The following is a 14,377-nucleotide window of genomic DNA, read 5'->3' as shown; positions in this document are numbered from 1 at the left end:
TAACTCAAGCCTGTCCCACCACTCGGGACTCTTGGCTGCCCCGGACCTCCGCTTCCCCTGCCCCTCTCGCAGTGACAGTGAGGATCCGGGTTTTTGGGTCGAGCACCGACCACCCAAGCCCCCGTGCGGTTTCAAACCCGGACCTTGCCTGCGGCCGCTGGCCCGCGGGGTCCCTCCTCTCCTCTCCGTCCTCCCGCGAGCGCCGCCGCGGGCGCAGGCAGGGGGCACGGGCCGGGGCCCCGCGTGACGTGGGCACCTCCGCGGGAGGAGCTGCCCGGGGGGGCTCTGGCCTCCTTATTAGCACCCTGCGGGTCGCCCACCGCGAGCAGACGGCCGCCTAGCCAGCCACCGGAGCCGGCGTGCGGCCCACCCCTCCCACCTCCTCCGCCTGCCTCCTCCTCCTCCCCTCGGCTCCTCCCGCCCCCACCTCCGTGCGCGCGGCGGAGTCGCCCTCTCCTTGCCTCTTTCTCCCGCTCCCGCTCGCTCCTCTGTCTCGCTAATACTTCCCCCTGCTGTACTCCAGGGGACCCAAGCATTCTCCGCTCTAACCTTAGGGACCAATGGTGCTCGAAAAGCCTAGAAAAAGCCGCGCTGGGCAGAGATAGTGGAAGCCCCAGTCCCTTCCCCCCTCTCCCAGCTCAGCCCGTGCCGGGCTCGCAGCACCTTCTCGCTCCTGCTCGCTCCTTTTGGGAGGACGGGGTGAGAACGTGAAGTGGAAAGAACTGCAGAGCAGAGGGGGCCAGTCTCAGAGCTCAAATTTCATTTTCATTGAAGCAAAGCACAGAAGATCCGTTTTTTCAAATTCTGCATTTTTTCTTTTTAATTTTTTTAAAAGAAACTTATTTTGGGGGGGTGTGCTCTGGGCACTTGCTTTGCCCAGTAGTTGAAAAGTGAACTCGACTCGTGATGGTTCTCCTGTCACTTTGGTTGATAGCAGCCGCTCTGGTACAGGTTAGGACTTCAGCTGATGGACAAGTAAGTGGAAAATAATAATAAAAAACTCAAACCCAACCTTTTCCCGAAAGAGTTCCTCCCCTCTTTCCCCTCCTCTCTTTCCTCCTCCCCCTCCCACCCTTCCCCGTTATCTTGCGCGTTCAGGAACGAAGTTTTGAGGGCTGGGCGCAGCGCGCGGGGCTTTTTGGGGTGGGGGGTTGAATTGCACGAGAGGTTTTGACTTGCTCTCCGGGAGCCCCGGCTTGTCACACCTAGGGCCCCACCACTTTGCGGCATTCGTAATAATTAATGGTGACAAACTGCAGCCCATTAGCATCCTCGCCGGCCCATCTGGGCTTCCCCTTTCCGGAGGGCAGTCTGGGCGCTTCAGTGAAGTTCTGGACCTGGGACCAGGATCCCAGGGCTCTGGTTGCTGCGGCCAGAGTCAGCTTCGCGGGGCTTTTCTCTTCTCACTGACTCACAGCTTTTTCGGGCAGCCGGAGGCGGGGGTTTCAGGAAGTCCTTGAGTAGGACAGGGAGCGATCCAGTAGACACGTGTCCTGGGAGCACTGCGGCGGGGCTGGGGTTTGACAGTTGGGGAGGGGGCTGGGGACGTTTCCTGCCCTGCATTTTCCTGGGCACAGGCTGGAGGCGCCGGCTGCTACTCTCCCCTCCCCCTCTGCACAGCTCCACCTCTTTAAAGCAGAGTGCAGCTCTGTTTCTTTTTGGCCCAGCCCCCACCCTTCGGAGACTCAAGGTGAAGCCCGATGCTCTGAGAAGAGTCCTTCAGAAGCTGAGCTGCAGGAGCCCAGCCAATTGTAGTAATTCTTCACATCAGCACAGGGCTGGTGGGGCTTTGAGTAGAGAATGCGTCTGTGAGTTTCTGTAGAGTCTCCGGACTGCCTGGTCTGAACATAGGGTACAAAGTATAGAATTGTCTAGTCTTGACTTCAAATTTGATAAGTCAGCCCCTCTCCTTTAAGGCTTCTTTTTCACACGTGTAATATAGAGACTGTTTTCTGATCATGACCCAGTATCTGGAGTTTCCAGAGAAAATATTGAGTGCCAGTATTTAATTTTGCTAACTTCATAAATATGTAGTTAAAATAAAAATGGGCAAACAATTCCTTGCTCTGAATTGTTACTGATTTGGCTCTTGCTCACCGTGCAAGAACCTTCTACAAACCCAGGTGCAGCCTTTAGAAGGCACCAATCCCAGTATCCAGCATCTCCTGATTAGCTAGCTCCTGAAAAGCATTAATGGTAGAAATAAAACACACAGGGTGATAAGATGAAACCCAGTAACGGTTTCTTTTTCTTTCTTTCCCCCCACCTTTCCAGGCTGGTAATGAAGAAATGGTGCAAATCGGTAAGACTTGTTCTCAGATGTCACACTTATCTTAGCAGAAAGTAGGAAATGAAGTAAGCTAAGCAAAATATTGTTTCTGAAATTTCTCCTGTGGTTAAAAAAAATTAATTTGTGGCCCTAGCTGGTATGGTTCAGTGGATTGAGTGCCGGCTTGTGAACCAAAGGGTCACTGGTTCGATTCCCAGTCAGGGTGCATGCCTGGGTTGCAGGCCAGGTCCCCAGTAGGGGGTGCTCTAGAGGCAACCACACGTTGATGTTAAAAAAATTGGTTTGTAGTCTACAAATATTTCTGTTGTCTTCCTTTTTCTGAAGAAGAATCCTGTGTTCCTCAGGCTGAGTTAGAGTAAAAAGCCTCCTGCAGTTGGACATTTCAAGGATCATTTTATTATTGTCTTTGGACAAGCCACTGGTAGGTTCTAGGACTGCAGTGTAGGGCTGGAAGAAGACATGGAGATAAATAAAATCAGATCAACCTGTGTGGCCTTAGGAGAAGCACAACTGATTCGAGCACAAGACAAAGTGTAAGAATGCTACAAAGAAAGGAAAAATGAAGTTCAGAGGATGGAAATTTTTCTCTTAAAAATTTTCCAGTTTTGAACAAAACCTCTGATGAATCCCTTTATTCTGTCTACTTTAAAATGATTCCCTGTTGATGTGCAAGATACTGTTAGGCCTTTTGCAAATAACATCGAAAACCCCAGTATTACCTGACACTGTGGTTATGATTCCCATTTTATGGGTGAGGACACTGAGGCTCAGAGAGTGTAAGTGACTTGTAACAGATTGCTGCAAAGTCTGTGGTCTTTTTTGGACCTGTTTATAAAAATATATTTGTTCTGCATTCAGAGACTGAAAGTCATCTGGCAAGGAGCCATGCTCCACTCAAAGCCTTTTTACACCCATTTAACTTGGGTTACTTTAAGAGATAATTTTTCTTTTTGGCAGAGTATTAGTCTGTGTAAATTCTGTATTTGTCAAGTGATATTGTAAAGTCATCCTTCAGATGAAGAGTTTTTATTACTGCAAACATAGTTACAAGTCATTGCCCATGTACTGTGTGCCAGGCAGTGCTGATTGCTTTTTGTGCATTATGTCATCTAATTCTTGCAACCAAACTATACATTATGGACACTATTGTGCCATTTTAGACTTAAAGAACATGAAGTTTGACAGGTTACATAATTATCTGCTGTAGTGCTTAGTGGAAAGCTGGAGAGGTGTGTGGTTTAGGAATTCCATACTTGTAAACTAGTGGGTGGACCCCAAGATCCAGCTCCAGATTAACTGTATATCTATATGTAGTTGTGTATCAGCCTTCCTACTCACTGCTTAACATAGATGGAACAATTCCCCAAGCTTAAACCTTCATAGTAAGAGCAGCACAGAGGGGGAGAGAATGATAGAAAATTGCATTCAAAACACAGAGTCTATAAAGAGACATTTGTCATTTGTAGTTGATAGCACTCAGCCATCAATATATATTTTTTTAAAGAAGGATTTTTTTTTAACTAATTCCCAAACTAGTTGGGGAAAGAAAGCAGTCTTACTTTTAGTACTTAAAACATTCTTTTACTGAAACATCCCAACTTTTCAATATGTGAATTAAAAAACCCTTTTAAGGTAATCCATTCCACTGAAGGAAAAAGAAAAACTATTGCTTTGATTAAATTTTCAGATAGAATCATCATGCTGTCATGTAAGACACCTGGGTAAGACTTTGGTCCAGTGCTTTTGTCACTACAAATTTCTTCAGTGGCCCTTTTCTGCAGGGAAGAAAGTAGTATGAGTGTGCTTAAAATTTGGTAGGAGGGAGGTGAGTAACAATATGAAAGACTGGAGGACAGGGTGCTCTTAGGTTGCGTTGCTGGAGAGTTCCTTGCTCCCAAGTTCCTTAGCTTGTTGGGATTTCTCCCCTTTATTAATATCATATTAATTTACCATTGTCAAGTGGAGTGAAGTGAAAAAAATAAAGATAGAACTAGATTTTGACTCAAGTCTTGTGATACCAAAAGTGTATGATTTGAAAGTATGTTTTTAAAAAGTTTCATGTACAATAATGAGGTTTCTCTCCCCCTTCCCCATGTGTAAAGGAGTTGCTAATAGGGAGGTTTGGTAAGAAGCAGACCTCTAAAATAATTAACTTTCTATACAATAATTGATTTAAAAGTGATCTTATGAAACTGCCCAGAGGTTCTATTTGATCAGTTGTGTAATTAGGAAAGACTAATAAACTTTATAGAATTAATCAATTTATATTTGTTGCTAGAGAAAATACCATGGCTCTGAATAATCTCTGGATAATATAATGTCTCAGGAAGAGAGCAATATAAATTAGTGACAAGGTGTAAATTATTAGGAAGCTAAATTTTAAAACAACTTTCTATTGAAGTATAATATGCATGCAGGAAAGTGCACATAAGTGTATACCTTGCTGATTCTTCATGAAGGGGACACTTCCATGTACCTGGACCAATAAGGAGAACATTACTAGTGCTTGTGCCCCTGTCCCCTCATGAAGGGTAACTACTCTCTTGACTTCCAACAGCATCAATTAATTTTTCCAGGTTTTATTGTGTGTGCTTTTTATACATGGAGTCCTACAATATGTGCTCTTTCATATGTGGCTTAGGAAACCAATTTTTAAAAATATATATTTGATATGCTTCTATAGACTAGAAAGGCTTTTATTTATTAGGTTGGCCAAAAAGTTCTGTCTGATGGCTCTAGTAATGCTTAGTTGTCATAAACTTTATTTGAAACACTTTTGTTAGATTCTATTGTGACAGCTGTAATATCAGTGTGCATTTAAAAAAAACATTAAAATTGGTGAGTTTTTGTGCAGCCACTTCAATATTGAATGTAGAAGAAAATATGCAATAGTTTTGGTGTATTATCCTTTATTACTTCCAGAAAGGTGAAAAAGCAACTGAGATGCAAAAAAAGATTTGTGCGTTGTATGGAGAAGGCGCTATAATGGATTAAATGTGTCAAAAGGAATTTGTGAAGTTTCTTTGTACTATTGACATTTTAGCCAAATAATTCTTTGCTGTGGGGCTGTCTTATGCATTGGAAGATGTTTAGCAGCACCCCTGCCGTCTACCTACTAGAAGCCAATAGCAAGACAGAACAGACATACTCAGAATATCCAAATCAATAAAGTTATTGGTGAAAATGAAAAATATGTCTTCTATTTTACATAAAAAGCTAAATGGACTTTTTGGCCAACCCAAAAGATAGAAAGAAGGCAGTTTGTCATGGGGGCAGGAAAGAGTATGTATAGATATATCACCTATATAGTGTGTTATGGGGATATTGCTTCTTTCCTTCTCTCTCTGCCCAGTGGGAAAATGCCCTCTTTTTGTGTAGGCAAGTATGATTTGCCCTAGAGAAAATGGTCAAATAAGTTTTGAACTGTGACCTAGTTCTCTCCTCCTTTATCAACCAGGGAAGAAACACCTACCTACTTCTTTATACCTGTATATACTTACATACACCCATCCACAAGCACTTACATGAACGTGTGAATGTATATGCACTGTGTGTATATGTGTAGGTGTGTTTCATGAGATTATTAACACACTTTTGTGGCATATCAGTTAATTCTTTCATTTCTGACTCAGAATATGGCCTTGGTAGGAGGCCTAGGGTAACTGTGGGCAGCTGGCTGGCTACCATAGTTGGGTAAGGAGGTTTGCTCTGTGACACATGTGGCTTAGAAAATAATCATAGTTCTGTAGAAATTGGAGCATCTGAAAAAGAATTCTCTGAGTCAGTTTATTTTATAAGTGACCATTCTGAGCTTGCCTGAGCATCGCTAGAAGAAATGTCATTGTGAGCCTTTGGTGTCAAGCTATCCTTCTTCCATCACCCCTTCTCCTGGAATTGGGGTATATTCATCTTTCTGTGCCTATTTCTGCTTCCCAGCTTCAAATTCAATTGCATTTCATTCTTAACAAAATAAAGTTGCTATTCTTGTTCTCTCAAATATACAGTTTATTGAGAAATAGTTTAGTAATTCACTGGTATTTATTTGGTTTTCAAGGATTAGTATGAGTCACTTCACCTAGTCCTTGGCATATAGTAAGCATTTCCTCTACTGTAGTCCTCATGAGAGCACAGACTTTGTCCTGATGACTGCTGTATCCCTAGTAAAGCAGTAAAGTACGTTGTGGGTACTCAAATATTTTTTAAAAGATTTTATTTATTCATTTTTAGAGAGGGAAAGGGAGGGAGAAGGAGAGGGAGAGAAACATCAATGTGTTGTTGCCTCCTGGGGGCCTGGCCTGCAACCTAGGTGTGTGTCCTCACTGGGAATTGAACCGGTGACCCTTTGGTTCTCAGGCTGGCACTCAGTCCACTGAGCCACACCAGCCAGGGCATCAAATATTTTTTATTCAACGAGTAAATTTAGCAAGCGGGGTATAGTCACATTGGGATTTATGTGTGTTCTGAATTTCTTTAAATGCTCTTGTTCTGTGTCACTCTCCAAGTTTAATTGGTCCACAAGAAACAAGGATGGCGACAGTGTCTATACAATTAGTTATTCAGTGTTGTCTGTACTTCGTGTGACTACTCTTTTCACTTCACAAAGCTTAGGGACCTAGGCTTACTGGTTTTTATGCACTTTCCTTTTTGGTACTTCATAAGTATTTGGCAAATTTAACTGAATTATGTGCAAGTTTTGAATGCCCACTAACTTTACACTGCAGTCTGCTTGGGATCATTTGCCCTGTTGCTAGCATTAAGGGAAATAAAATTAGGTAAGATTTAAGTCTATCAATCCAGTTTGTCAGCAGCAGTGCTAAAGGGTATGGTTCAAAGAAGGGTTAAACAAATCCTCTGTAAAATTTAGAATTTTAGCTACCCAAGCCATTATTTTTCTTTGTGATTAAAGATCATGCACTTCACTGCTTTAGCTTCCATCTCTCCACTGAGCATTATAATGGTTAATATTTCTGCTTTAAGCTTCTTAGACGAAGATGTTGTTAAATTCAGCAGGTTATCTATCACCAGTAACTTATTATTGCTACTTATCTGAAGTATTTCTTCCACATATTTTCAGTATTTGCCCTTGTCATTTAACCAAATAATGACATTGCTCAGAAATGTTAAGAAATCTTCAAGGTCACTTCTGCTTCCAGGATGATTATCTGTAAATATTCTTTGCTTGTGGGTAGCCAACCCAGATTACCTTGAAAATCCATTAGGGACAGTTCCAAATTGTCTGGTAAAATCATGCATGACTTCAATATGAAGACTTTGATTGCATCACTTGGACTGGATATATTGACAGTGATGACTGAGATAAAACTCTGATACTTCCTCAAACAGGATTGCAGTACCAGAATCTCAGGGACCTTCTCTCCAGCATCCCTCTACTAGAGATCAGCTTTTACTCCTAAGCTGTGCAATTTCTATTTTACAAATTGTTGAATTATTCCTTTAATTAATGAGTTTTTGCTCTGATTATAGAAGTTTTACATGTGCCTATTGTAATCATCTTCCTTAATTTTTCTGTATTTCCACAATTTTTGACAATCATCCCAAATACAAAACTACTGTTACCATTTAGCATATCATTCAGTCTTTTCTGAGTATACAGGTTGGATGGTTTTTGTATACCTGTTTTTGTTTCATATTTTAGTATAATTTCTTTATCATTAAAGACTCCTTGTAAACATTTTAATCCCATCATACTAAAAAACCTCAATTTATGGTATTTGTTTTCTCATGACAGTGAATGTCATTGTGCTCTGTTGTCTGTAAGTCCTTACCTGCTGATCGAGTGACTGCTTAGGAGAGAGACCTAGAACCTGATGACTGAGTAAAACCAAGTTAGCATGATATATTTTAATAAGTGACATTAAAAAAAGTTTGTATGAGCCAAACTCCCACTAGCAATATATGAACATATTTGATTTAAAAAATATTAATTCTACATTAATGTTGTCTCTATTCTTCTTGAAATTTGAATATGATTTTTAAATATTTGATTATACAATCTCTAAAAGAAGGACCGAATTAATTATTTTCTGGTTATCAAGTACCCAAAAGGATGGCCAATTATATTATTAAAATGTTTTGTAATTTTATTTGTACTGTGAAAAGATTCATCCACATCATAGGATAGAGTTTGAGGCTTGTCTGTCCTTTAGAATGGATAGCAATGCGTGGGAAGAGTTTCCCAGCTTTGAAATCTCTGTTCCCACATGTAATTGATTCATCCTAATTTTCCAAATACGTTTACAGGACTTTGCTGACTAACTGTAAATCCCTGGGAAAGATTTTGTGGTAAAATGTCAGTCTCCTGTTTATAAAGATGATTGCCACAAATTCAGCACGATGAACCTTTATGGCATTTGGAACAAATTGCGAGCAGCATGCAACAGTCTATCTTGTTCTTGAAGTGACTGATAAATCATAAATAATACTTAGGAAATTTTGTAGAAAGTAAATAGGATTAAATCTATGACTCTTTAAATACTGTAGTCTTAGATATTAAATCACATTTCCTATAATTTTCTTCACATATAGTACACATATTTTTATATGTACATATGCAAATAAAAGGAATGATTAAAATTATTATCCATATGATTTGAATTCTCTTTCTTTTATGTGTAAAAACTTCTCTCTGTTACATGTAGAGTCCATTCCTTGATCTTCAGCCTACTCAGTATATCCAGTAGAATACCTGTTAGTATTTGTCGCCTTCCCTCCCTTAGATGGTCAGGGGCACAGACTGTTCACCATGTGGTTTAAAACCTTGACTCCACTGCTGTCTAGCTGATGCCTTTAATCTCTGAAAGCATCACTTTCTTGTGTGTAACACAGGCATACTTCTACTGCTTACTTTGTACAATTGTAAAGGACTTATACAATTCTAGAACATGGTACACAAACTAGAATAATAGTACTAGTAGTATGTCTTAGTATTGTGCTTTTTAAAAAACACTTTTACTCAGGGAGCTCCATTTCATTCCAATCTCTTGCATTTTTGACAGGTCTGCCTGACACCATGAGTTTCCAGGGACTTTAATTTTCTGTGCTGTAGACTTATAAACTATCCAACCACTCAGCTCACCATGTGACAACTCTTTGAGAGTTCTGTTTTCATATATTATCTTTCTGTTGATAATGAGGTGTTGCTTAATTCATAGGACTGTAGTAGTAGAGGAAGAGAGTTGAGTAAGCAGTGATGCAATAACAGCTATTCCAAATAATTCCACCTTACCTATTTCTCTTCTGTTCACTTTATTAAAATTTCTTCTTTCCATTTCATTGAGAGAAAATTCTTATATTAATTGTGACTCCTTTGAATGCAAGAAACAGGAACCAAGTTGACACTGGTTAGGAAAACAAAATTGGTCATGTGATCAGAGTCAAGTACAGCTGGATCTGAGAACTCAGAATGATGTCAGGAATCAATCTCTCTCTCAATCTTTGAGCTAACTTCCTTCCTTCCTTCCTTCCTTCCTCCCTCCCTCCCTCCCTCCCTTCCTTCCTTCCTTCCTTCCTTCCTTCCTTCCTTCCTTCCTTCCTTCCTTCCTCATTTTCCCTCTATGTTCATTTTATGTCACTATCAGGATTAGATGGCCATGTCTACGACACCCCCGCCCCCACCAGTTGCTGACAAGAGTAGTGGCAAATACTATCATCAGCAGCTCTAGGCTATCAATCTACCTTTCATCCCACTAGACAGAACCCTTATTTTCTGACAGCTCTAGGAATGTTCTTGGTAGGGCTTTTATTGGCTACCTAGCTTGAGTCATAAACTTATTCCTGAACCATTCACTGTGGTCAGGGATGCAGTGTTCTGATTGGCCTCAGTTAAGATATTCAACCCTTGACTTATAGGGACTAAGTGTGGAGTGTGGGATGGTTAACCTGAGGGAATATTGGCATGGAGTGTGGGAGGGATGCTGGGGTGGCACACATGTGCAATAGTGCCACAGATGTGAGGACTTCCCAGCACGCTGCATGGGAACTGGTGGCTGCTGTAAGCAGAATAATGGCTCCAAAGATGTCCACTTCAGAATCTCGGGAACCTGTGAATATTCCATTACATGGCAAAGAGGAATTAAGTTTGCAGTAGAATTAAGGATACTGATCAATTGACCTTAACAATAAAGAGGTTATCTTGGATTATCTAGGGCAAGTTCTTACAAGTGAAAGAGGTAGATGAAAGAAAGATGGCGACATAAGAAAGACATGGTGGATGTTGCTCGTTTTGAAGATGGAGGAAGGGAACCACGAGTTAGGAAATGCAGGTAGCCTCTGGAAGTCGAAAAAGGCAAGCAAACAGATTATTACTAGAACTTCTAGAAGAAATGCAGCCCTGCTGACACCTTGATCTTACCCTGTGTGACCAATTTCTGGCTTTGACCTCTAGAACTATGGCATAACAAGTTTGTGTCATTTTAAGTCACCAAGTTTGTGGTTATTTGTTACAGCAGCGACAGGAAACTAATCCAGTGGCCTTGTGAACTGTCCCAGTTTCTCATACTTTTGTTAAACCATGAGTCAGAGTGTTTTAGAGTTGGAAAATATAATTACCGCAAGTAATGTTTCAGTGAAAGTCTTTAAAAATGCTATCCGCATTTCTTATCTGTCATATTTTCCCCAGCCTTTGGCCCTGGAGACAAATGCTGATTTTCCTGGCTTTAAATTCTGTACTCAAATTAGCCTTTAAAAGTATTATATATCAACCAATTGTAAGATGTATGAGAAGTATTAATTTTTAGAATGCCTAATATAGCTCTTGAGTCTGCAAGATGATAAATACAGCCAGTAGAAGTGCTTCTTTAAAAACTAAGATTGGAATGTTAAAATTTTGGCATTTGGGCCTCACTTAAAAAAATAATTCTCTTCTACTTGTTATCCTATTATTGATTATTTGACTATCTTTAGACGTAGCAGAAAAGAAAAATACTTGTGGTTTTTTAAAACTAATATTTTTCTTCAGGCTTTTAAAGTTTCCTGAAAGATCTTCTCTTACCTGATTTCATATTCTGGAACAGTAAAGAATGAGCTGTTCTTTCCTAAACGACTCTCTTGAACATAAACATTGTGCAATTGCAACAGTTGTTTACAAAAACCCAGATTACAAAAATGAGAAGAATTTTTAAGTGTACAACTCTTTGTTCTTTCTTTTTAAAAATGTTATTAATATGTATTTAATTTTAAAAATTTTGTTGTTCAATTACAACTGTCCCCATTCCCTCCCCATTGTTCTCCTCTGTCCTGCCCACCAGAATAATCCTCAAAACACCTTTTTGTTTTTTTCCTGAAATAGGTTGATAAAAACTCTTTGTGAAAATGGGTTTGCAACTAAAAAAAAACATCAAAGAGTTTCTCGACCTAGAGGAGATGAAGTGAGGACAAAGAATCTGGCTGTATTCAAAAGTTCAGCCTGTGTCATAATTAATTTTTAATTGCCTTCCAGAGAAGATGTGCCCCCTTCTCTGTTAGTGTTTACGGCCTTGGTGAGCCCTTTGGCGTGTGGTGCCCTTTCTGAGGTCCACTCTTCACCCCGCTCACATCTTTCCTGGAGCAGCTGGCTCCTGTCATTTCTGATGAAAGTCATTCTCTTTCCTTTGGCTCGGGATTTGGAAATGTTTTTGTTGGAGCTACTTCTTTAGCAGATCTTGAAAATGCTTACTTGATTTTATTCTTGTGGCCAGATTGTTGCATACTGAGAATTTATACCTGATAAAGGAAATTACTTGTGTGAACTGCCTTTTCATAATAGAGCAATCAGCCAATTCTCGGGAGGGAATCCCAGTCTCTGGGTTGACTAATGGAGCCTGGGTTGTGACAGCCAGCCTGGACTTGAGACCCTGTGTTGACATGCAGTCTCTTCTAACCATATCAGAAATATGAGGCAGGGTTGGGGATAGAGGGGGGACAGAGGCCTGAGGGGTATTGGGATGGAAGGAGTCTGAAATTGACTTCATGCTTCTGTAGCTCTAACTAGAGGACGATGATGGTATGGTGGTGATAACATCAACTAATTTTTTGTTTTTTGAAATGGTATTAGGCAGCCCCTGCAGGAGACTTGCCTCATTTGATTCCTATTATTATCCCTGTTTTACAGATGACTTCTCTGAGCCTTACTTTTCATAACTTGCTTGCAGGATACCAAAGAGTATATCAGTTTGAAACCAACCAGGTTTCAAACACAGTGCTTTCTGACTCCAGACCTTTAGTGCTCAGCCATCATACCTTACCCCCTTCCTTGCCTGGGATGAAAGCCACATTGCAGCAATCATGGTATCTCAATAATCTGTGTGCCTGGGATGCCTTTGGAATTATTTAGATCAGCTAAAGATTGCTGATAAATATGGGAGCTTTGTACTGCAGTCACTCCAGGTCTTCATGGTGTTGATTGTACTACTGAACACTTTTGTTCTCTGAACTGTTCCATAGTGTGGTTTTTCCAGATGTGCTGGGGACCTCTAGTATACCTCAAAGATAGTTGTGTATCTTTCTACAACATACTTAGAAAGATACCAAACTTCCTGTCCTCAGCTGTATGCATATGTGACTGAATGCGTGAAGGAGTTAGGAGGAGTTAGGAGACCTCCTGGTCTAGGAGGATCCCAGAGCATGGGCCACAGTGTTATTCTGTGAGAGCCCTCCCTCCCAAGAATTCCCACTTCCAAAAATAATCATTGATTTCGTTTTCCCCTAAAGACTGATGTACACTGGGAACATTTAAACACAGTCAAGATCCCACATGTCTGTCCCAAAGAGCATAAAAATCTCTCCAAGGACAAGAGATAAGCGTGTAATTTTCTTCTATAGAGATTTTTATAACTTTTATACAGACAGTGTACGACAGTGAGAATAAGGAAGTTTAGACCAGGAAGGCTATACTCTGGACATGTTAGCAGGAAAGATTTTTTGGAAAAGATGGGGCTTGAAATAAATCGGAGGGGGTGGGTTGAACTTGCATAGATGAAGGAAAGGCAGCAGTTCTTCTACCCTGAGTGGTAAAGTGGAGCGGGGCTATGAAGGCAGATCAGAATGTTGTGGTAGGCTAATAGTCAGATGGTGTTGAGAAGAAATTAGGGATAGAGTGCAGGGGGCCTTAAACATCAAAGTTAAGTTTTGATGCGCTTAAGTTACCTATTCTCTGAATTTCACTTTCTTACTTGTAAAGTGAGAGGGTTTTGTTAGTACATGGTCTTTCAAGCAATTTTTATCCTAAAGTAATAATAGCTACTTACACTATTCAGAGAGAATAACGTGGTAATATTAATGCTTAACATTTACTGAGCACTATGTGCCAAACAATGTTCTGAGCACTTTAGATTAGGCCATTTAGTTTTTACAGCAATCCTATGAATTAGATACTATTACCCTTATTTTTACAGATGAGTAATGATGTGTTAAAGAGTCTTAAGGGACCAAAATCACAAAGATAGTAAGTGGTAGAGGCTAGGCATTTTATTATTTATTTATTTAGAACATTTTGTATTTTTCAATTATGGTTGACATACAATATTAGTTTCAGGTATACAACATAGTGATTAGATATTAAATAACTTATCAAGTGTTCATAAATCTAGTACTCATCTGCACCATGCATAATTATTAAAATTGACTATATTACCTATGCCATACTTCACATCTCCATGACTCTTTCGTAAGTACCATTTGTACTTTTTAATCTCTTTCCTTTTTTCACTATTACCCAACACACCTCCCCACAGGAACCATCAGAATGTTTTCTGTGTCTATGAATTTGTTTCTGTTTTGTTTGTTCATTTATTTTTTTTAGGTGCCACATATGAGTGAAATCGTATGGTATCTGTTTTTCTCTTTCTGACTTATTTCACTCAGCACAATACCTTTTAGGTCCATCCATATTGTTGCAGAGGGCAGGATTTCATTCTTTTGTACAGCTGAGTCATATTCCACTGTATATATGCACCATTTCTTCTTTATCCATTCATCTATTGATGAACATTTAGGTTGCTTCCATATCTTAGCTGTTGTAACTTATGCTGAAGGAACATACGGATGCATATATCTGTTTGAATTAGTATTTTGGGTTTTTCTGGGTAAATA

At 40.2% G+C, this 14,377-nt stretch overlaps 1 protein-coding gene across 1 annotated transcript in view; it reads left to right on the top strand.

The window, feature by feature from the left end:
* The first annotated feature begins 400 nt into the window (after nt 1-400).
* ADAMTS3 (ADAM metallopeptidase with thrombospondin type 1 motif 3) overlaps nt 401-14,377 on the top strand; it is a 232,567-nt gene continuing 218,590 nt past the window's right edge. Inside the window, exons 1-2 of the mRNA XM_028506934.2 lie at nt 401-975; nt 2,275-2,302. Of these exons, the coding sequence (XP_028362735.1) occupies nt 907-975; nt 2,275-2,302 (97 nt within the window). The 5' untranslated portion in view covers nt 401-906. The remainder of the gene's footprint in view (nt 976-2,274; nt 2,303-14,377) is intronic.

The sequence above is a fragment of the Phyllostomus discolor genome, chromosome 1 (assembly GCF_004126475.2).
Source record: "Phyllostomus discolor isolate MPI-MPIP mPhyDis1 chromosome 1, mPhyDis1.pri.v3, whole genome shotgun sequence".
NCBI classification, from domain to species: Eukaryota; Metazoa; Chordata; class Mammalia; order Chiroptera; family Phyllostomidae; genus Phyllostomus; species Phyllostomus discolor.
Note: the sequence above shows the minus strand (reverse complement) of the source record. Positions and strands in the feature narration are given on the sequence as shown.